Consider the following 24,143-nt stretch of genomic DNA (forward strand, 5'->3'; position numbering starts at 1 on the left):
GGCAGGGACATTGAAGACGGTGTCCCCTGAGAAGACCTCCTGAAGCAAATACCTAACCTGAAGCTGGCGACGGAATTCCTCTGTGATTTCCCAGTAGACACGATAAGGTTTACGGCGAAGAACATGGTTCTCACGAACTCCATACGAAGATCACTCTGGTTGAAGCTCTGGTCTGGGGATCCATCTTCTAAGAACAATTTATGTTCCCTCCCTTTTTGAGCCAGGAGAATTGTTCGGGTCTCACCTGGATAAACTCTTGAAGGCGAATATGGAGGATAAAGTACTAAGTTTTCCTCAAGCCAAGCGGAAGGAGAAACCCAGGAGTTTTTCGTTCCTACAGACAGGATCCCAGAAGATCAGGCTATAGAGGTCACTCAAGCCGAGGAAGAACTGACCGTAGAACTTGGGGTTCGTCGGAGAAACCTAAAAGGAAAACGGAAGAGAATAGGCCTCAGAAGCAGGAATTCTGACGCCATAATTGTAAGGGTAGGAGGTCGATTATCCCTTTTTCACCGGAGCTGGCTTCAAATTACATCAGACAGCTGGGCTCTGGACATCATACAAAATGGCTACAATCTGGAGTTCAGTTGCGCACCGAAAGACAGGTTTACTGTGAACAAACCAAGAGATCCACAGATCTTTCTTTTGTTAAGGGAGTTCATAGAAAAGGGAGCTTTGGAACCAGTTCCAAACGATTCAAAAACTCCGGAATCTACTCCAGAATTTTCTGCGTACCCAAAGGGAATGGGAAGAGTCGGCTGATCATAGACCTGCGCTACTTAAACCATCATCTAAAGAAAATCCATTTCAAAATGGAGACGATGAGATCCATTGCTGCTGTCCTTAGGAAGAACCTGTTCATGGCTTCTTTAGATCTCAAAGACTCCTATCTGCATGTTCCTATAAATCCACAGTCAAGAAGATTCCTGAGAGTTGCCATCAAAAGAGGAAGAGAAGTTTTGCATTACCAGTTCAGAGCTCTTCCCTTCGGGTTATGTTCAGCCCCGAGGATCTTCACAAAGAATCGTCGAACTACAAAGAGCTGAAGGCGGTTCTGTTGGCTCTTCGCCACTTCAAGTCCGATATAGTAGGGAGATCCGTTCTGATCCATTTGGACAACTTTACTACCGTATTCTACCTGAACAAACAGGGAGGTACGAGGAGCGGACCTCTTCTGGAGCTGTGCAAAACTATTTTCAGCTGGGCGGAATCACACCTGCTGGAACTAAAAGCAGCGCATATCAGGGGCTGCTGCAATACGCAAGCGGATCATCTGAGCAGGAAGACTGTGAACCAGCCGAATGGGAGCTCAATCAGTCGTTTTTCACCAAATTACAGAGAAGTGGGGCTCTCCTGCATGGGATCTGATGGCGACAGCAGAGAACAGAAAACTGAGCAGGTTTTGTTCGCTGAACAGCTTCGACAGTCCAACAGTGGTGGACGGCCTTCTCCATGAGCTGGGAACGCCCATTCGGTCTATATATTTCCCCCAGTACCTCTCATCCCGAGAGTTCTTCGGAAGATAGCAGAGGAGAAGCCTCAGGCCATTATGATCACGCCATTTTGGCCGAGAAGGTCATGGTTTCCCCTCTTCTTCACTTGTCCAAGGGGAACTTCTGGAAACTCCCCCTGTAGCCAGATCTCCTGTTGCAGAACAACCTGTATCATCAAAATCTACAACGTCTACACCTTACGGCCTGGAGGCTGAGAGAAGTAGACTAGAGAGAATGGGCTTGTCACAATCGGTAATCAACCACCCTGCTGGCATCTAGGAAAGACTCTACCAACAGAAAATATGCTAAAGTCTGGAGAAAATTTCTATCCTGGATGTCACAGACCAGCCATGAAACCATCAATATTTCTGACATCCTGCAGTTCCTCCAAGATGGGTTCCAGAAAGGGCTCAAGCCAAATACGCTAAGATCCCACATGCCGGCAATAAACTCTGTAACAGAGAATGAATTCCTTCATCATCCTTTGATATTCCGGTTTTTCAAGGCAATCAAGAGGCTCAAACCTGTTCATTAGAGACCCCAGTACCCCTCTGGGATCTTTCTCTGGTACTAAAAAGGCTTGCAGCTCCCCCGTTTGAGCCATTACAAGAAGTGGACTACAAATGGCTCTCCTGCAAGACTCTATTCCTCACAGCAAATTACGTCTGCCAAAAGACTGGGGGAACTTCAGGCATTGTCTTCAAAATTCCCATACTTACGTTTTCCTGCCAGATGGGGTTCTACTTCGTACTATGCCAGCCTTTTTGCCTAAAGTCCCTTCAACCAGCAAACAAAAATAGAGAGTCGTTCCTCCAGTATTTTTTCCTGAGCCTATGGACGAGAACCAGATACTCTTACATAACATTGGATGTTAAAAGGAGCTCTACTTATCTATTTACAAAGAACAAGAGAATTCAGAGCAGTAGAAAATCTATTTGTCCTCTTCTCTGGGCCAAGAAAGGGTTCTTCTCCTTCTAAAGATACTTTGGCAAGATGGATCAAAGCCACAATAATGGAAGCCTATACTCTGGAAAAGATATCACCTCCATTTCCAGTAAGAGCACATTCCACCAGGGCCACGGCTACTTCTTGGGCAGAGGTCGCACAGGTCTCGATTGAGAAATCTGCAATGCAGCATCCTGGTCTTCCTCCCTGACCTTCGTCAAGCATTATAGTTTGGATGTTAACGCTAGGAGCTCAGCCTTTGGTACGGGGTTCTGGTCTGCAGCTCTGAGTGAGGATACCCCCCCTTGTGATCTATGAAAATCCCATTCTGTGCTGCCGTAGGACGAAATGGGAAAGGAAAAATTCTTACCTGGGATTTTACTTTCCTTGAGTCCGTAGGCAGCACAAGTATACCCCTCCCTAATAAATTTCTTATATTGTTTTTTGGCATAATTCTTGGTCTGAGTCTATTTGTATTAACACAAGGAGGTTCTGGCTGGAGCAGCCTTTATAGGTCACTACTAATGAGTTAATTGTTTTAATCTGTACCTATTATCTAGGTGGGCGGTCCTGGGATCGGATGAGAACAAAGTTAACCCCATTCTGTGCTGCCTACGGACTCAAGGAAAGTAAAATCCCAGGTAAGAATTTTTCCTTTATACACTGTATATTATTACACCCCCAGTATACAGGATGAGGGGAGGTATACGCCGTCTATAGGTCACACTGTGTATTATATACTGTACATTATACACTGTATATTACACCCCCAGTATACAGGGTGAGGGGAGGTATACGCCGTCTATAGGTCACACTGTATATTATATACTGTACATTATACACTGTATATTATTACACCTCCAGTATACAGGGTGAGGGGAGGTATACGCTGTCTATAGGTCACACTGTATATTATATACTGTACATTATAAACTGTATATTATTACACCCCCAGTATACAGGGTGAGGGGAGGTATACGCCGTCTATAGGTCACACTGTATATTATATACTGTACATTATACACTGTATATTATTACACCCCCAGTATACGGGGTGAGGGGAGGTATACGCGTCTATAGGTCACACTGTATATTATATACTGTACATTATACACTGTATATTATTACACCTCCAGTATACGGGGTGAGGGGAGGTATACCGCCGTCTATAGGTCACACTGTATATTATATACTGTACATTATACACTGTATATTATTACACCCCCAGTATACGGGGTGAGGGGAGGTATACGCCGTCTATAGGTCACACTGTATATTATATACTGTACATTATACAGTGTATATTACTACACCTCCAGTATACGGGGTGAGGGGAGGTATACACAGTCTATAGGTCACACTGTATATTATATACTGTACATTATACACTGTATATTACACATCCAGTATACGGGGTGAGGGGAGGTATACGCCGTCTATAGGTCACACTGTATATTATATACTGTACATTATACACTGTATATTACACATCCAGTATACGGGGTGAGGGGGAGTATACGCCGTCTATAGGTCACACTGTATATTATATACTGTACATTATACACTGTATAATTACACCCCCAGTATACAGGGTGGGGGGAGGTATACGCCGTCTATAGGTCACACTGTATATTATATATGTACATTTACCCTGTATATTATTACACCCCCAGTATACAGGGTGAGGGGAGGTATACGCCGTTATAGGTCACACTGTATATTATTATATGTACATTATACACTGTATATTACACCCCCCAGTATACGGGGGTGAGGGGAGGTTATACACCGTCTATAGGTCACACTGTATATTATATACTGTACATTATACACTGTATATTAACACCCCCAGTATACAGGGTGAGGGGAGGTATACACCATCTATACGGTCACACTGTATATTATATACTGTAAATATACATGTATATTACACCCCCAGTAACAGGGTGAGGGGAGGTATACGCCGTCTATAGGTCACACTGTATATTATATACTGTACATTATACACTGTATATTTATTAATCTCCAGTTTACAGGGTGAGGGGAGATATACGCCGTCTATAGGTCACACTGTAATTATTATACATGTACATTATACACTGTATATTATTACCCCTCCAGTATAACGGGGTGAGGGGGAGGTATACGCCGTCTATAGGTCACACTGTGTATTATAGTACTGTACATTATACACTGTATATTATTACACCTCCAGATATACAGGTGAGGGGAGGTAAACACCGTCTATATGTCACACTGTATATTATATACTGTACATTATACACTGTATATTATTACACCCCCAGTATACGGGGTGAGGGGAGGTATACGCCGTCTATAGGTCACACTGTATATTATATACTGTACATTATACACTTTTTATTACACCTCCAGTATACGGGGTGAGGGGAGGTATACACCGTCTATAGGTCACACTGTATATTATATACTGTACATTATACACTGTATATTACACCCCCAGTATACAGGGTGAGGGGAGGTATACGCCATCTATAGGTCACACTGTATATTATATACTGTACATTATACACTGTATAGTACACCCAGTATACAGGGTGTGGGGAGGTATACGCCGTCTATAGGTCACACTGTATATTATATACTGTACATTATACACTGTATATTATTACACCCCCAGTATACGGGTGAGGGGAGGTATACGCCGTCTATAGGTCACACTGTATATTATATACTGTACATTATACACTGTATATTATTACACCCCCAGTATACGGGGTGAGGGGAGGTATACGCCGTCTATAGGTCACACTGTATATTATATACTGTACATTATACACTGTATATTATTACACCCCCAGTATACAGGGTGAGGGGAGGTATACGCCGTCTATAGGTCACACTGTATATTATATACTGTACATTATACACTGTATATTATTACACCTCCAGTATACGGGTGGGGAGGTATACACTGTCTATAGGTCACACTGTATATTATATACTGTACATTATACACTGTATATTACACCCCCAGTATACAGGGTGAGGGGAGGTATACGCCATCTATAGGTCACACTGTATATTATATACTGTACATTATACACTGTATATTACACCCCCAGTATACAGGGTGAGGGGAGGTATACGCCGTCTATAGGTCACACTGTATATTATATACTGTACATTATACACTGTATATTATTACACCCCCAGTATACGGGTGAGGGGAGGTATACGCCGTCTATAGGTCACACTGTATATTATATACTGTACATTATACACTGTATATTATTACACCCCAGTATACGGGGTGAGGGGAGGTATACGCCGTCTATAGGTCACACTGTATATTATATACTGTTCATTATACACTGTATATTATTACTCCTCCAGTATACGGGGTGAGGGGGGGTATACGCCGTCTATAGGTCACACTGTATATTATATACTGTACATTATACACTGTATATTATTACCCCTCCAGTATACGGGGTGAGGGGAGGTATACGCCGTCTATAGGTCACACTGTGTATTATATACTGTACATTATACACTGTATATTATTACACCTCCAGTATACGGGGTGAGGGGAGATATACGCCGTCTATAGGTCACACTGTATATTATATACTGTACATTATACACTGTATATTATTACCCCTCCAGTATACGGGGTGAGGGGAGGTATACGCCGTCTATAGGTCACACTGTATATTATATACTGTACATTATACACTGTATATTATTACACCTCCAGTATACGGGGTGAGGGGAGGTATACGCCGTCTATAGGTCACACTGTATATTATATACTGTACATTATACACTGTATATTATTACACCCCCAGTATACAGGGTGGGGGGAGGTATACACCGTCTATAGGTCACACTGTATATTATATACTGTACATTATACACTGTATATTACACCCCCAGTATACAGGGTGAGGGGAGGTATACGCCGTCTATAGGTCACACTGTATATTATATACTGTACATTATACACTGTATTATTACACCCCAGTATACGGGGTGAGGGGAGGTATACACCGTCTATAGGTCACACTGTATATTATATACTGTACATTATACACTGTATATTATTACACCCCTAGTATACAGGGTGAGCGGAGGTATACGCCGTCTATAGGTCACACTGTATATTATATACTGTACATTATACACTGTATATTATTACACCTCCAGTATACGGGGTGAGGGGAGGTATACGCCGTCTATAGGTCACACTGTATATTATATACTGTACATTATACACTGTATATTATTACACCCCTAGTATACAGGGTGAGGGGAGGTATACGCCGTCTATAGGTCACACTGTATATTATATACTGTACATTATTACACCTCCAGTATACAGGGTGAGGGGAGGTATACGCCGTCTATAGGTCATACTGTATATTTATATACTGTACATTATACACTGTATATTATTACACCTCCAGTATACGGGTGAGGGGAGGTATACACCGTCTATAGGTCACACTGTATATTATATACTGTATATTATTACCCCCCAGTATACAGGGTGAGGGGAAGTATACGCCGTCTATAGGTCACACTGTATATTTATACTGTACATTATATACTGTATATTATTACACCCCCAGTATACAGGGTGGGGGTACGCCGTCTATAGGTCACACTGTATATTATATACTGTACATTATACACTGTGTATTATTACACCCCCAGTATACGGGGTGAGGGGAGGTATACGCCGTCTATAGGTCACACTGTATATTATATACTGTACATTATACACTGTATATTATTACACCCCCAGTATACGGGGTGAGGGGAGGTATACGCCGTCTATAGGTCACACTGTATATATATACTGTACATTATACACTGTATATTATTACACCTCCAGTATACGGGGTGAGGGGAGGTATATGCCGTCTATAGGTCACACTGTATATTATATACTGTACATTATACACTGTATATTATTACACCTCCAGTATACGGGGTGAGGGGAGGTATACACCGTCTATAGGTCACACTGTATATTATATACTGTACATTATACACTGTATATTACACCCCCAGTATACAGGGTGAGGGGAGGTATACGCCGTCTATAGGTCACACTGTATATTATATACTGTACATTATACACTGTATATTATTACACCCCCAGTATACGGGGTGAGGGGAGGTATACGCCGTCTATAGGTCACACTGTATATTATACACTGTATATTATTACACCCCCAGTATACGGGGTGAGGGGGAGGTATACGCCGTCTATAGGTCACACTGTATATTATATACTGTACATTATACACTGTATATTATTACACCTCCAGTATACGGGGTGAGGGGAGGTATACGCCGTCTATAGGTCACACTGTATATTATATACTGTACATTATACACTGTATATTACACCCCCAGTATACAGGGTGAGGGGAGGTATACGCCGTCTATAGGTCACACTGTATATTATATACTGTACATTATACACTGTATATTATTACACCCCCAGTATACGGGGTGAGGGGAGGTATACACCGTCTATAGGTCACACTGTATATTATATACTGAATTATACACTGTATATTACACCCCCAGTATACAGGGTGAGAGGAGGTATACGCCGTCTATAGGTCACACTGTATTTATATACTGTACATTATACACTGTATATTACACCTCCAGTATACGGGGTGAGGGGAGGTATACGCCGTCTATAGGTCACACTGTATATTATATACTGTACATTATACACTGTATATTATTACACCTCCAGTATACGGGGTGAGGGGAGGTATACGCCGTCTATAGGTCACACTGTATATTATATACTGTACATTATACACTGTATATTATTACACCCCCAGTATACAGGGTGAGCGGAGGTATACGCCGTCTATAGGTCACACTGTATATTATATACTGTACATTATACACTGTATATTACACCTCCAGTATACAGGGTGAGGGGAGGTATACGCCGTCTATAGGTCACACTGTATATTATATACTGTACATTATACACTGTATATTATTACACCTCCAGTATACAGGGTGAGGGGAGGTATACGCCGTCTATAGGTCACACTGTATATATATACTGTACATTATACACTGTACATTATTACACCTCCAGTTTACAGGGTGAGGGGAGGTATACGCTGTCTATAGGTCACACTGTATATTATATACTGTACATTATACACTGTATATTATTACACCTCCAGTATACAGGGTGAGGGGAGGTATACACTGTCTATAGGTCACACTGTATATTATATACTGTACATTATACACTGTATATTATCACACCTCCAGTATACGGGGTGAGGGGAGGTATACGCCGTCTATAGGTCACACTGTATATTATATACTGTACATTATACACTGTATATTACACCTCCAGTATACAGGGTGAGGGGAGGTATACGCCGTCTATAGGTCACACTGTATATTATATACTGTACATTATACACTGTATATTACACCCCCAGTATACAGGGTGAGGGGAGGTATACGCCGTCTATAGGTCACACTGTATATTATATACTGTACATTATACACTGTATATTATTACACCTCCAGTATACGGGGTGAGGGGAGGTATACGCCGTCTATAGGTCACACTGTATATTATATACTGTACATTATACACTGTTATTATTACACCCCCAGTATACAGGGTGAGGGGAGGTATACGCCGTCTATAGGTCACACTGTATATTATATACTGTACATTATACACTATATTATTACACCTCCAGTATACAGGGTGAGTGGAAATATACGCCGTCTATATGTCACAATGTATATTATATACTGTACATTATACACTGTATATTATTACACCTCCAGTATACAGGGTGAGGGGAGGTATACGCCGTCTATAGGTCACACTGTATATTATATACTGTACATTATACACTGTATATTATTACTCCTCCAGTATACGGGGTGAGGGGAGGTATACGCCGTCTATAGGTCACACTGTATATTATATACTGTACATTATACACTGTATATTATTACACCTCCAGTATACGGGGTGAGGGGAGGTATACGCCGTCTATAGGTCACACTGTATATTATATACTGTACATTATACACTGTATATTATTACACCTCCAGTATACGGGGTGAGGGGAGGTATACGCCGTCTATAGGTCACACTGTATATTATATACTGTACATTATACACTGTATATTACACCCCCAGTATACAGGGTGGGGGGAGGTATACGCCGTCTATAGGTCACATTGTATATTATATACTGTACATTATACACTGTATATTACACATCCAGTATACGGGGTGAGGGGAGGTATACTCCGTCTATAGGTCACACTGTATATTATATACTGTACATTATACACTGTATATTACACATCCAGTATACAGGGTGAGGGGAGGTATACGCCGTCTATAGGTCACACTGTATATTATATACTGTACATTATACACTGTATATTATTACACCTCCAGTATACAGGGTGAGGGGAGGTATACGCCGTCTATAGGTCACACTGTATATTATATACTGTACATTATACACTGTATATTATTACACCTCCAGTATACGGGGTGAGGGGAGGTATACACAGTCTATAGGTCACACTGTATATTATATACTGTACATTATACACTGTATATTACACCTCCAGTATACAGGGTGAGAGGAGGTATACGCCGTCTATAGGTCACACTGTATATTATATACTGTACATTATACACTGTATATTATTACACCTCCAGTATACGGGGTGAAGGGAGGTATACGCCGTCTATAGGTCACACTGTATATTATATACTGTTCATTATACACTGTATATTATTACTCCTCCAGTATACGGGGTGGGGGGAGGTATACGCCGTCTATAGGTCACACTGTATATTATATACTGTACATTATACACTGTATATTATTACACCCCCAGTATACAGGGTGAGGGGAGGTATACGCCGTCTATAGGTCACACTGTATATTATATACTGTACATTATACACTGTATATTACACCTCCAGTATACGGGGTGAGGGGAGGTATACGCCGTCTATAGGTCACACTGTATATTATATACTGTACATTATACACTGTATATTATTACACCTCCAGTATACAGGGTGAGGGGAGGTATACACCGTCTATAGGTCACACTGTATATTATATACTGTACATTATACACTGTATATTATTACACCTCCAGTATACGGGGAGAGGGGAGGTATACGCCGTCTATAGGTCACACTGTATATTATATACTGTACATTATACACTGTATATTATTACACCTCCAGTATACAGGGTGAGGGGAGGTATACGCCATCTATAGGTCACACTGTATATTATATACTGTACATTATACACTGTATATTATTACACCTCCAGTATACAGGGTGAGGGGAGGTATACACCGTCTATAGGTCACACTGTATATTATATACTGTACATTATACACTGTATATTATTACACCTCCAGTATACGGGGAGAGGGGAGGTATACGCCGTCTATAGGTCACACTGTATATTATATACTGTACATTATACACTGTATATTATTACACCTCCAGTATACAGGGTGGGGAGGTATACGCCATCTATAGGTCACACTGTATATTATATACTGTACATTATACACTGTACATTATTACACCTCCAGTATACGGGGTGAGGGGAGGTATACGCCGTCTGAAGGTCACACTGTATATTATATACTGTACATTATACACTGTATATTACACCTCCAGTATACAGGGTGAGGGGAGGTATACGCCGTCTATAGGTCACACTGTATATTATATACTGTACATTATATGTCCGCCCTTTTTGTCTTCTAGGTCTCCAGTAGTACTCGAGATGCTTTCCGTCTACTACTCTTTACATTACGCCCTGTGTTTGGTGACCCCTCTGCCCCCTGTGACCCTCGTCAGACTCGCCCTTTTCCGGTGCCGCCTCCATGTCGAGTCTATTCCTTGTCCTTGGCGTCCTCTATCTGGTCCAGGGCTTCCCCTATGGCCTCCAGTCTGGTCTTCTCCCCGTCCTGCTCCGCACTCAGGGCCTGTCCCTGGCTCACATTGGGCTGACCAGAGTCCTGTACCTTCCGTGGCTGCTGAAGTTCCTGTGGTCTCCTCTGGTGGACGGACGGTGGCATCGCCAGGCTTGGCTTGTGCTGAGTACTGGAGGCCTGTGCCTATGCTGTGCCCTCTGCTCGGTGCTGCCCCTTCAGGCTACGTTCACACCACTGGCTTGGCTGCTTCTTGTTATGCACATACTGTCCTCCATGCAGGACGTGGCTCTGGACGCGGTGACCGTGGCGGTGCTGGAGCATGACCAGCTGGGACTGGGTAACTCCATCCAGGTGGTGGCCTACAAGCTGGGCTCAGTGCTGGCTGGAGGGGGTGCCCTCACCATGCTGAATGTCCTGGGCTGGAGGGTAGTCTTCCTGCTCCTCTCGGCTGGGTACTTCATGGCGATGCTGTGTGCGTGGGGGTCAGAGCCCTGAAAGGCGAGGAGTCGGCACGTCGAGGGAACCTGAAGACCTCTCTGTCTAAACTGAGGCTGACGGATGTGGCTGGTCAAGTCCTCAGAGCTCCAGGGACGGTGTGGACCATGGTCTACGTGCTGATCTACAAGCTGGGTGAGTAATCCTTGTGTGTATGTAAGTCCCTGCCCTAAGAGCTTACACTCTGCAAGTGAGAGAGGACCTACTGACCACAAGAGCTTACACTCTACAGGAGAGAGAGAGGAGCTCACTGACCATAAGAGCTTACAGTCTACAGGAGAGAGAGAAGACCTCACTGACCATAAGAGCTTACAGTCTACAGGAGAGAGAGAGGACCACTGACCATAAGAGCTTACACTCTACAGGAGAGAGAGGACCTCACTGACCATAAGAGGTTACACTCTACAGGAGAGAGAGAGAGGACCACACTGACCATAAGAGCTTACACTCTACAGGAGAGAGAGGACCTCACTGACCATAAGAGGTTACACTCTACAGGAGAGAGAGAGAGAGAGGACCTCACTGACCATAAGAGCTTACACTCTACAGGAGAGAGAGGACCTCACTGACCATAAGAGCTTACACTCTACAGTGAGAGAGACCTCACTGACCATAAGAGCTTACACTCTACAGAAGAGAGAGGACCTCACTGACCATAAGAGCTTACACTCTACAGGAGAGAGAGGACCTCACTGACCATAAGAGCTTCACTCTACAGGAGAGAGAGAGGACCTCACTGACCATAAGAGCTTACACTCTACAGGAGAGAGAGGACCCACTGACCATAAGAGCTTACCCTCTACAGAGAGAGAGGACCTCACTGACCATAAGAGCTTACACTCTACAGGAGAGAGAGGACCTCACTGACCATAAGGCTTACACTCTACAGGAGAGAGAGGACCTCACTGACCATAAGAGCTTACACTCTACAGGAGAGAGAGCACCTCACTGACCATAAGAGCTTACACTCTACAGGAGAGAGAGGACCCACTGGCCATAAGAGCTTACACTCTACAGGAGAGAGAGGACCTCACTGACCATAAGAGCTTACACTCTACAGGAGAGAGAGGACCTCACTGACCATAAGAGCTTACACTCTACAGGAGAGAGGACCTCACTGACCATAGAGCTTACACTCTACAGGAGAGAGAGGACCCACTGACCATAAGAGCTTACACTCTACAGGAGAGAGAGGACCTCACTGACCATAAGCTTACACTCTACAGGAGAGAGAGGACCTCACTGTCCATAAGAGCTTACAGTCTACAGGAGAGAGAGGACCTCACTGACCATAAGAGCTTACACCTACAGGAGAGAGAGGACCTCACTGACCATAAGAGCTTACAACTCTACAGGAGAGAGAGGACCTCACTGACCATAAGAGCTTACACTCTACAGGAGAGAGAGAGACCTCACTGACCATAAGAGCTTACACTCTACAGGAGAGAGAGGACCTCACTGACCATAAGAGCTTACCCTCTACAGGAGAGAGAGGACCTCACTGACCATAAGAGCTTACACTCTACAGGAGAGAGAGGAACCTCACTGACCATAAGAGCTTACACTCTACAGGAGAAGAGGACCTCACTGACCATAAGAGCTTACACTCTACAGGAGAGAGAGGACCTCACTGACCATAAGAGCTTACACTCTACAGAGAGAGAGGACCTCACTGACCATAAGAGCTTACACTCTACAGGAGAGAGAGGACCTCACTGACATAAGAGCTTACACTCTACAGGAGAGAGAGGACCTCACGACCATAAGAGCTTACACTCTACAGGAGAGAGAGGACCTCACTGACCATAAGAGCTTACACTCCTACAGGAGAGAGAGGACCCACTGACCATAAGAGCTTACACTCTACAGGAGAGAGAGGACCTCACTGACCATAAGAGCTTACACTCTACAGGAGAGAGAGGACCTCACTGACCATAAGAGCTTACACTCTACAGGAGAGAGAAGGACCTCACTGACCATAAGAGCTTACACTCTACAGGAGAGAGAGGACCTCACTGACCATAAGAGCTTACACTCTACAGGAGAGAGAGGACCTCACTGACCATAAGAGCTTACACTCTACAGGAGAGAGAGAGGACCTCACTGACCATAAGAGCTTACACTCTACAGGGGAGAGAGGACCTCACTGACCATAAGAGCTTACACTCTACAGGAGAGAGAGGACCTCACTGACCATAAGAGCTTACACTCTACAGGAGAGAGAGGACCTCACTGACCATAAGAGCTTACACTCTACAGAGAGAGAGAGACCTCACTGACCATAAGAGCTTACACTCTACAGGAGAGAGAGAGACCTCACTGACCATAAGAGCTTACACTCTACAGGAGAGAGAGGACCTCACTGACCATAAGAGCTTACACTCTACAGGAGAGAGAGAGGACCTCACTGACCATAAGAGCTTACACTCTACAGGAGAGAGGACCTCACTGACCATAAGAGCTTACACTCTACAGGAGAGAGAGAGACCTCACTGACCATAAGAGCTTACACTCTACAGGAGAGAGAGGACCTCACTGACCATAAGAGCTTACACTCTAACAGGAGAGAGAGGACCTCACTGACCATAAGAGCTTACACTCTACAGGAGAGAGAGGACCTAACTGACCATAAGAGCTTACACTCTACAGGAGAGAGAGGACCTCACTGACCATAAGAGCTTACACTCTACAGGAGAGAGAGGACCTCACTGACCATAAGAGCTTACACTCTACAGGAGAGAGAGGACCTCACTGACCATAAGAGCTTACACTCTACAGGAGAGAGAGGACCTCGCTGACCATAAGAGCTTAGACTCTACAGGAGAGAGAGGACCTCACTGACCATAAGAGCTTACACTCTACAGAGAGAGAGGACCTCACTGACCATAAGAGCTTACACTCTACAGGAGAGAGAGGACCTCACTGACCATAGAGCTTACACTCTACAGGAGAGAGAGGACCTCACTGACCATAAGAGCTTACACTCTACAGGAGAGAGAGGACCTCACTGACCATAAGAGCTTACACTCTACAGGAGAGAGAGGACCTCACTGACCATAAGAGCTTACACTCTACAGGAGAGAGAGGACCTCACTGACCATAAGAGCTTACACTCTACAGGAGAGAGAGGACCTCACTGACCATAAGAGCTTACACTCTACAGGAGAGAAGAGGACCTCACTGACCATAAGAGCTTACACTCTACAGGAGAGAGAGGACCTCACTGACCATAAGAGCTTACACTCTACAGGAGAGAGAGGACCTCACTGACCATAAGAGCTTACACTCTACAGGAGAGAGAGGACCTCACTGACCATAAGAGCTTACACTCTACAGGAGAGAGAGGACCTCACTGACCATAAGAGCTTACACTCTACAGGGAGAGAGAGGACCTCACTGACCATAAGAGCTTACACTCTACAGGAGAGAGAGGACCTCACTGACCATAAGAGCTTACACTCTACAGGAGAGAGAGGACCTCACTGACCATAAGAGCTTACACTCTACAGGAGAGAGAGAGGACCTCACTGACCATAAGAGCTTACACTCTACAGGAGAGAGAGGACCTCACTGACCATAAGAGCTTACATTCTACAGGAGAGAGAGGACCTCACTGACCATAAGAGCTTACACTCTACAGGAGAGAGAGGACCTCACTGACCATAAGAGCTTACACTCTACAGGAGAGAGAGGACCTCACTGACCATAAGAGCTTACACTCTACAGGAGAGAGAGGACCTCACTGACCATAAGAGCTTACACTCTACAGGAGAGAGAGGACCTCACTGACCATAAGAGCTTACACTCTACAGGAGAGAGAGGACCTCACTGACCATAAGAGCTTACACTCTACAGGAGAGAGAGGACCCTCACTGACCATAAGAGCTTACACTCTACAGGAGAGAGAGGACCTCACTGACCATAAGAGCTTACACTCTACAGGAGAGAGAGGACCTCACTGACCATAAGAGCTTACACTCTACAGGAGAGAGAGACCTCACTGACCATAAGAGCTTACACTCTACAGGAGAGAGAGGACCTCACTGACATAGAGCTTACACTCTACAGGAGAGAGAGGACCTCACTGACCATAGAGCTTACACTCTACAGGAGAGAGAGGACCTCACTGACCATAAGAGCTTACACTCTACAGGAGAGAGAGGACCTCACTGACCATAAGAGCTTACACTCTACAGGAGAGAGAGGACCTCACTGACCATAAGAGCTTACACTCTACAGAGAGAGAGAGGACCTCACTGACCATAGAGCTTACACTCTACAGGAGAGAGAGACCTCACTGACCATAAGAGCTTACACTAAAGGAGAGAGAGGACCTCACTGACCATAAGAGCTTACACTCTACAGGAGAGAGAGGACCTCACTGACCATAAGAGCTTACCACTCTACAGGAGAGAGAGGACCTCACTAACCATAAGAGCTTACACTCTACAGGAGAGAGAGGACCTCACTGACCATAAGAGCTTACACTCTACAGGAGAGAGAGGACCTCACTGACCATAAGAGCTTACACTCTACAGGAGAGAGAGGACCTCACTGACCATAAGAGCTTACACTCTACAGGAGAGAGGGACCTCACTGACCATAAGAGCTTACACTATACAGGAGAGAGAGGACCTCACTGTCCATAAGAGCTTACACTCTACAGGAGAGAGAGGACCTCACTGACCATAAGAGCTTACACTCTACAGTGAGAGAGAGGGACCTCACTGACCATACAGAGCTTACACTCTAAAGGAGAGAGAGGACCTCACTGACCATAAGAGCTTACACTCTACAGGGGAGAGAGGACCCCACTGACCATAAGAGCTTACACTCTACAGGGAAGAGAGGACCCTAACTGACCATAAAGCTTACACTCTACAGGAGAGAGAGGGACCTCACTGACCATAAGAGCTTACACTCTACAGGAGAGAGAGGACCTCACTGACCATAAGAGCTTACACTCTACAGGAAAGAGAGGACCTCACTGCCCATAAGAGCTTACACTCTACAGGAGAATAAGAGCTTACACTCTACAGGAGAGAGAGAGACCTCACTGACCATATGAGCTTACACTCTACAGGAGAGAGAGGACCTCACTGACCATAAGAGCTTAACTCTACAGGAGAGAGAGGACCTCACTGACCATAAGATCTTACACTCTACAGGAGAGAGAGGACCTCACTGACTCATAAGAGCTTACACTCTACGGAGAGAGAGGACCTCACTGACCATAAGAGCTTACACTCTACAGGAGAGAGAGGACCTCACTCACCATAAGAGCTTACAGTCTACAGAGAGAGAAGAGGACCTCACTGACCATAAGAGCTTACACTCTACAGGAGAGAGAAGACCTCACTGACCATAAGAGCTTACACTCTACAGGAGAGAGAGGACCTCACTGACCATAAGAGCTTACACTCTACAGGATGAGAGAGGACCTCACTGACCATAAGAGCTTACACTCTACAGGAGAGAGAGGACCCCCACTGACCATAAAGCTTACAATCCTACAGGAAGAAGAGGGAGGCCTCACTGACCATAAGAGCTTACACTCTACAGGAGAGAGAGGACCTCACTGACCATAAGAGCTTACACTCTACAGGAGAGAGAGGACTCACTGACCATAAGAGCTTACACTCTACAGGAGAGAGAGGACCTCACTGACCATAAGAGCTTACACTCTACAGGAGAGAGAGGACCTCACTGACCATAAGAGCTTACACTCTACAGGAGAGAGAGGACCTCACTGACCAAAAGAGCTTACACTCTACAGGAGAGAGAGGACCTCACTGACCATAAGAGCTTACACTCTACAGGAGAGAGAGGACCTCACTGACCATAAGAGCTTACACTCTACAGGAGAGAGAGGACCTCACTGACCATAAGAGCTTACACTCTACAGGAGAGAGAGGGACCTCACTGACCATAAGAGCTTACACTCTACAGGAGAGAGAGGACCTCACTGACCATAAGAGCTTACACTCTACAGGAGAGAGAGGACCTCACTGACCATAAGAGCTTACACTCTACAGGAGAGAGAGGACCTCACTGACCATAAGAGCTTACACTCTACAGGAGAGAGAGGACCTCACTGACCATAAGAAGCTTACACTCTACAGGAGAGAGAGGACCTCACTGACATAAGAGCTTACACTCTACAGGAGAGAGAGGACCTCACTGACCATAAGAGCTTACACTCTACAGGAGAGAGAGGACCTCACTGACCATAAGAGCTTACACTCTACAGGAGAGAGAGGACCTCACTGACCATAAGAGCTTACACTCTACAGGAGAGAGAGGACCTCACTGACCATAAGAGCTTACACTCTACAGGAGAGAGAGGACCTCACTGACCATAAGAGCTTACACTCTACAGGAGAGAGAGGACCTCACTGACCATAAGAGCTTACACTCTACAGGAGAGAGAGAGGACCTCACTGACCATAAGAGCTTACACTCTACAGGAGAGAGAGGACCTCACTGACCATAAGAGCTTACACTCTACAGGAGAGAGAGAGGACCTCACTGACCATAAGAGCTTACACTCTACAGGAGAGAGAGGACCTCACTGACCATAAGAGCTTACACTCTACAGGAGAGAGAGGACCTCACTGACCATAAGAGCTTACACTCTACAGGAGAGAGAGGACCTCACTGACCATAAGAGCTTACACTCTACAGGAGAGAGAGGACCTCACTGACCATAAGAGCTTACACTCTACAGGAGAGAGAGGACCTCACTGACCATAAGAGCTTACACTCTACAGGAGAGAGAGGACCTCACTGACCATAAGAGCTTACACTCTACAGGAGAGAGAGGACCTCACTGACCATAAGAGCTTACACTCTACAGGAGAGAGAGGACCTCACTGACCATAAGAGCTTACACTCTACAGGAGAGAGAGGACCTCACTGACCATAAGAGCTTACACTCTACAGGAGAGAGAGGACCTCACTGACCATAAGAGCTTACACTCTACAGGAGAGAGAGGACCTCACTGACCATAAGAGCTTACACTCTACAGGAGAGAGGGACCTCACTGACCATAAGAGCTTACACTCTACAGGAGAGAGAGGACCTCACTGACCATAAGAGCTTACACTCTACAGGAGAGAGAGGACCTCACTGACCATAAGAGCTTACACTCTACAGGAGAGAGAGGACCTCACTGACCATAAGAGCTTACACTCTACAGGAGAGAGAGGACCTCACAGACCATAAGAGCTCACACTCTACAGGAGAGAGAGGACCTCACTGACCATAAGAGCTTACACTCTACAGGAGAGAGAGGACCTCACTGACCATAAGAGCTTACACTCTACAGGACAGAGAGGACCTCACTGACCATAAAGCTTACACTCTACAGGAGAGAGAGGACCTCACTGACCATAAGAGCTTACACTATAAGGAGAGAGAGAGGACCTCACTGACCATAAGAGCTTACACTCTACAGGAGAGAGAGGACCTCACTGACCATAAGAGCTTACACTCTACAGGAGAGAGAGGACCTCACTGACCATAAGAAGCTTACACTCTACAGGAGAGAGAGGGACCTCACTGACCATAAGAGCTTACACTCTACAGGAGAGAGAGGACCTCACTGACCATAAGAGCTTACACTCTACAGGAGAGAGAGGACCTCACTGACCATAAGAGCTTACACTCTACAGAGAGAGAGGACCTCACTGACCATAAGAGCTTACACTCTACAGGAGAGAGAGGACCCTCACTGACCATAAGAGCTTACACTCTACAGGAGAGAGAGGACCTCACTGACCATAAGAGCTACACCTCTACAGGAGAGAGAGACCTCACTGACCATAGAGCTTACACTCTACAGGAGAGAGAGGACCTCACTGACCATAAGAGCTTACACTCTACAGGAGAGAGAGGACCTCACTGACCATAAGAGCTTACACTCTACAGGAGAGAGAGGACCTCACTGACCATAAGAGCTTACACTCTACAGAGAGAGAGGACCTCACTGACCATAAGAGCTTACACTCTACAGGAGAGAGAGGACCTCACTGACCATAAGAGCTTACACTCTACAGGAGAGAGAGGACCTCACTGACCATAAGAGCTTACACTCTACAGGAGAGAGAGGACCTCACTGACCATAAGAGCTTACACTCTACAGGAGAGAGAGGACCTCACTGACCATAAGAGCTTACACTCTACAGGAGAGAGAGGACCTCACTGACCATAAGAGCTTACACTCTACAGGAGAGAGAGGACCTCACTGACCATAAGAGCTTACACTCTACAGGAGAGAGAGGACCTCACTGACTATAAGAGCTTACACTCTACAGGAGAGAGAGACCTCACTGAACATAAGAGCTTACACTCTACAGGAGAGAGAGGACCTCACTGACCATAAGAGCTTACACTCTACAGGAGAGAGAGGACCTCACTGACCATAAGAGCTTACACTCTACAGGAGAGAGAGGACCTCACTGACCATAAGAGCTTACACTCTACAGGAGAGAGAGAGGACCTCACTGACCATAAGAGCTTACACTCTACAGGAGAGAGAGGACCTCACTGACCATAAGAGCTTACACTCTACAGGAGAGAGAGGACCTCACTGACCATAAGAGCTTACACTCTACAGGAGAGAGAGGACCTCACTGACCATAAGAGCTTACACTCTACAGGAGAGAGAGGACCTCACTGACCATAAGAGCTTACACTCTACAGGAGAGAGAGGACCTCACTGACCATAAGAGCTTACACTCTACAGGAGAGAGAGGACCTCACTGACCATAAGAGCTTACACTCTACAGGAGAGAGAGAGGACCTCACTGACCATAAGAGCTTACACTCTACAGGAGAGAGAGAGGACCTCACTGACCATAAGAGCTTACACTCTACAGGAGAGAGAGGACCTCACTGACCATAAGAGCTTACACTCTACAGGAGAGAGAGAGGACCTCACTGACCATAAGAGCTTACACTCTACAGGAGAGAGAGAGACCCCACTGACCATAAGAGCTTACACTCTACAGGAGAGAGAGAGGACCTCACTGACCATAGGAGCTTAACTCTACAGGAGAGAGAGACCTCACTGACCATAAGAGCTTACACTCTACAGGAGAGAGAGGACCTCACTGACCATAAGAGCTTACACTCTACAGGAGAGAAGAGGACCTCACTGACCATAAGAGCTTACACTCTACAGGAGAGAGAGAGGACCTCACTGACCATAAGAGCTTACACTCTACAGAGAGAGGACCTCACTGACCATAAAGCTTACACTCTACAGGAGAGAGGAGACCTCACTGACCAAAGAGCTACCTCTACAGGAGAGGAGGACCTCCTGACCATAAGAGCTTACACTCTACAGGAGAGAGAGGACCTCACTACCATAAGAGCTTACACTCTACAGGAGAGAGAGAGAGGACCTCACTGACCATAAGAGCTTACACTCTACAGGGGAGAGAGGACCTCACTGACCATAAGGAGCTTACACTCTACAGGAGAGAGAGGACCTCACTGACCATAAGAGCTTACACTCTACAGGAGAGAGAGGACCTCACTGACCATAAGAGCTTACACTCTACAGGAGAGAGAGGACCTCACTGACCATAAGAGCTTACACTCTACAGGAGAGAGAGAGGACCTCACTGACCATAAGAGCTTACACTCTACAGGAGAGAGAGGACCTCACTGACCATAAGAGCTTACACTCTACAGGAGAGAGAGGACCTCACTGACCATAAGAGCTTACACTCTACAGGAGAGAGAGGACCTCACTGACCATAAGAGCTTACACTCTACAGGAGAGAGAGGACCTCACTGACCATAAGAGCTTACACTCTACAGGAGAGAGAGAGACCTCACTGACCATAAGAGCTTACACTCTACAGGAGAGAGAGGACCTCACTGACCATAAGAGCTTACACTCTACAGGAGAGAGAGGACCTCACTGACCATAAGAGCTTACACTCTACAGGAGAGAGAGGACCTCACTGACCATAAGAGCTTACACTCTACAGGGGAGAGAGGACCTCACTGACCATAAGAGCTTACACTCTACAGGAGAGAGAGGACCTCACTGACCATAGAGCTTACACTCTACAGGAGAGAGAGGACCTCACTGACCATAAGAGCTTACACTCTACAGGAGAGAGAGGACCTCACTGACCATAAGAGCTTACACTCTACAGGAGAGAGAGGACCTCACTGACCATAAGAGCTTACACTCTACAGGAGAGAGAGGACCTCACTGACCATAAGAGCTTACACTCTACAGGAGAGAGAGGACCTCACTGACCATAAGAGCTTACACTCTACAGGAGAGAGAGGACCTCACTGACCATAAGAGCTTACACTCTACAGGAGAGAGAGGACCTCACTGACCATAAGAGCTTACACTTACAGGAGAGAGAGGACCTCACTGACCATAAGAGCTTACACTCTACAGGAGAGAGAGGACCTCACTGACCATAAGAGCTTACACTCTACAGGAGAGAGAGGACCTCACTGACCATAAGAGCTTACACTCTACAGGAGAGAGAGGACCTCACTGACCATAAGAGCTTACACTCTACAGGAGAGAGAGGACCTCACTGACCATAAGAGCTTACACTCTACAGGGAGAGAGAGGACCTCACTGACCATAAGAGCTTACACTCTACAGGAGAGAGAGGACCTCACTGACCATAACAGCTTACACTCTACAGGAGAGAGAGGACCTCACTGACCATAAGAGCTTACACTCTACAGAGAGAGAGGACCTCACTGACCATAAGAGCTTACAATCTACAGGAGAGAGAGGACCTCACTGACCATAAGAGCTTACACTCTACAGGAGAGAGAGGACCTCACTGACCATAAGAGCTTACACTCTACAGGAGAGAGAGGACCTCACTGACCATAAGAGCTTACACTATACAGGAGAGAGAGGACCTCACTGACCATAAGAGCTTACACTCTACAGGAGAGAGAGGGACCTCACTGACCATAAGAGCTTACACTCTACAGGAGAGAGAGGACCTCACTGACCATAAGAGCTTACACTCTACAGGAGAGAGAGGACCTCACTGACCATAAGAGCTTACACTCTACAGGAGAGAGAGGACCTCACTGACCATAAGAGCTTATACTCTACAGGAGAGAGAGGACCTCACTGACCATAAGAGCTTACACTCTACAGGAGAGAGAGGACCTCACTGACCATAAGAGCTTACACTCTACAGGAGAGAGAGAGGACCTCACTGACCATAAGAGCTTACACTCTACAGGAGAGAGAGGACCTCACTGACCATAAGAGCTTACACTCTACAGGAGAGAGAGGACCTCACTGACCATAAGAGCTTACACTCTACAGGAGAGAGAGGACCTCACTGACCATAAGAGCTTACACTCTACAGGAGAGAGAGGACCTCACTGACCATAAGAGCTTACACTCTACAGGAGAGAGAGGACCTCACTGACCATAAGAGCTTACACTCTACAGGAGAGAGAGGACCTCACTGACCATAAGAGCTTACACTCTACAGGAGAGAGAGGACCTCACTGACCATAAGAGCTTACACTCTACAGGAGAGAGAGGACCTCACTGACCATAAGAGCTTACACTCTACAGGAGAGAGAGAGACCTCACTGACCATAAGAGCTTACACTCTACAGGAGAGAGAGGACCTCACTGACCATAAGAGCTTACACTCTACAGGAGAGAGAGGACCTCACTGACCATAAGAGCTTACACTCTACAGGAGAGAGAGGACCTCACTGACCATAAGAGCTTACACTCTACAGGAGAGAGAGGACCTCACTGACCATAAGAGCTTACACTCTACAGGAGAGAGAGGACCTCACTGACCATAAGAGCTTACACTCTACAGGAGAGAGAGGACCTCACTGACCATAAGAGCTTACACTCTACAGGAGAGAGAGGACCTCACTGACCATAAGAGCTTACACTCTACAGGAGAGAGAGAGTGGACCTCACTGACCATAAGAGCTTACACTCTACAGGAGAGAGAGGACCTCACTGACCATAAGAGCTTACACTCTACAGAGAGAGAGGACCTCACTGACCATAAGAGCTTACACTCTACAGGAGAGAGAGAGACCTCACTGACCATAAGAGCTTACACTCTACAGGAGAGAGAGGACCTCACTGACCATAAGAGCTTACACTCTACAGGAGAGAGAGGACCTCACTGACCATAAGAGCTTACACTCTACAGGAGAGAGAGAGACCTCAC

At 45.6% G+C, this 24,143-nt stretch overlaps 1 protein-coding gene across 1 annotated transcript in view; it reads left to right on the top strand.

The window, feature by feature from the left end:
• The window catches only part of MFSD3 (major facilitator superfamily domain containing 3), a 78,430-nt gene that overhangs the window by 12,423 nt on the left and 41,864 nt on the right, over positions 1-24,143 (top strand). Inside the window, 2 exon segments of the mRNA XM_040432988.1 lie at positions 11,260-11,913; positions 11,916-12,059. Of these exon segments, the coding sequence (XP_040288922.1) occupies positions 11,379-11,913; positions 11,916-12,059 (679 nt within the window). The 5' untranslated portion in view covers positions 11,260-11,378.

This window comes from Bufo bufo, chromosome 5 (assembly GCF_905171765.1).
Source record: "Bufo bufo chromosome 5, aBufBuf1.1, whole genome shotgun sequence".
NCBI lineage: Eukaryota > Metazoa > Chordata > Amphibia > Anura > Bufonidae > Bufo > Bufo bufo.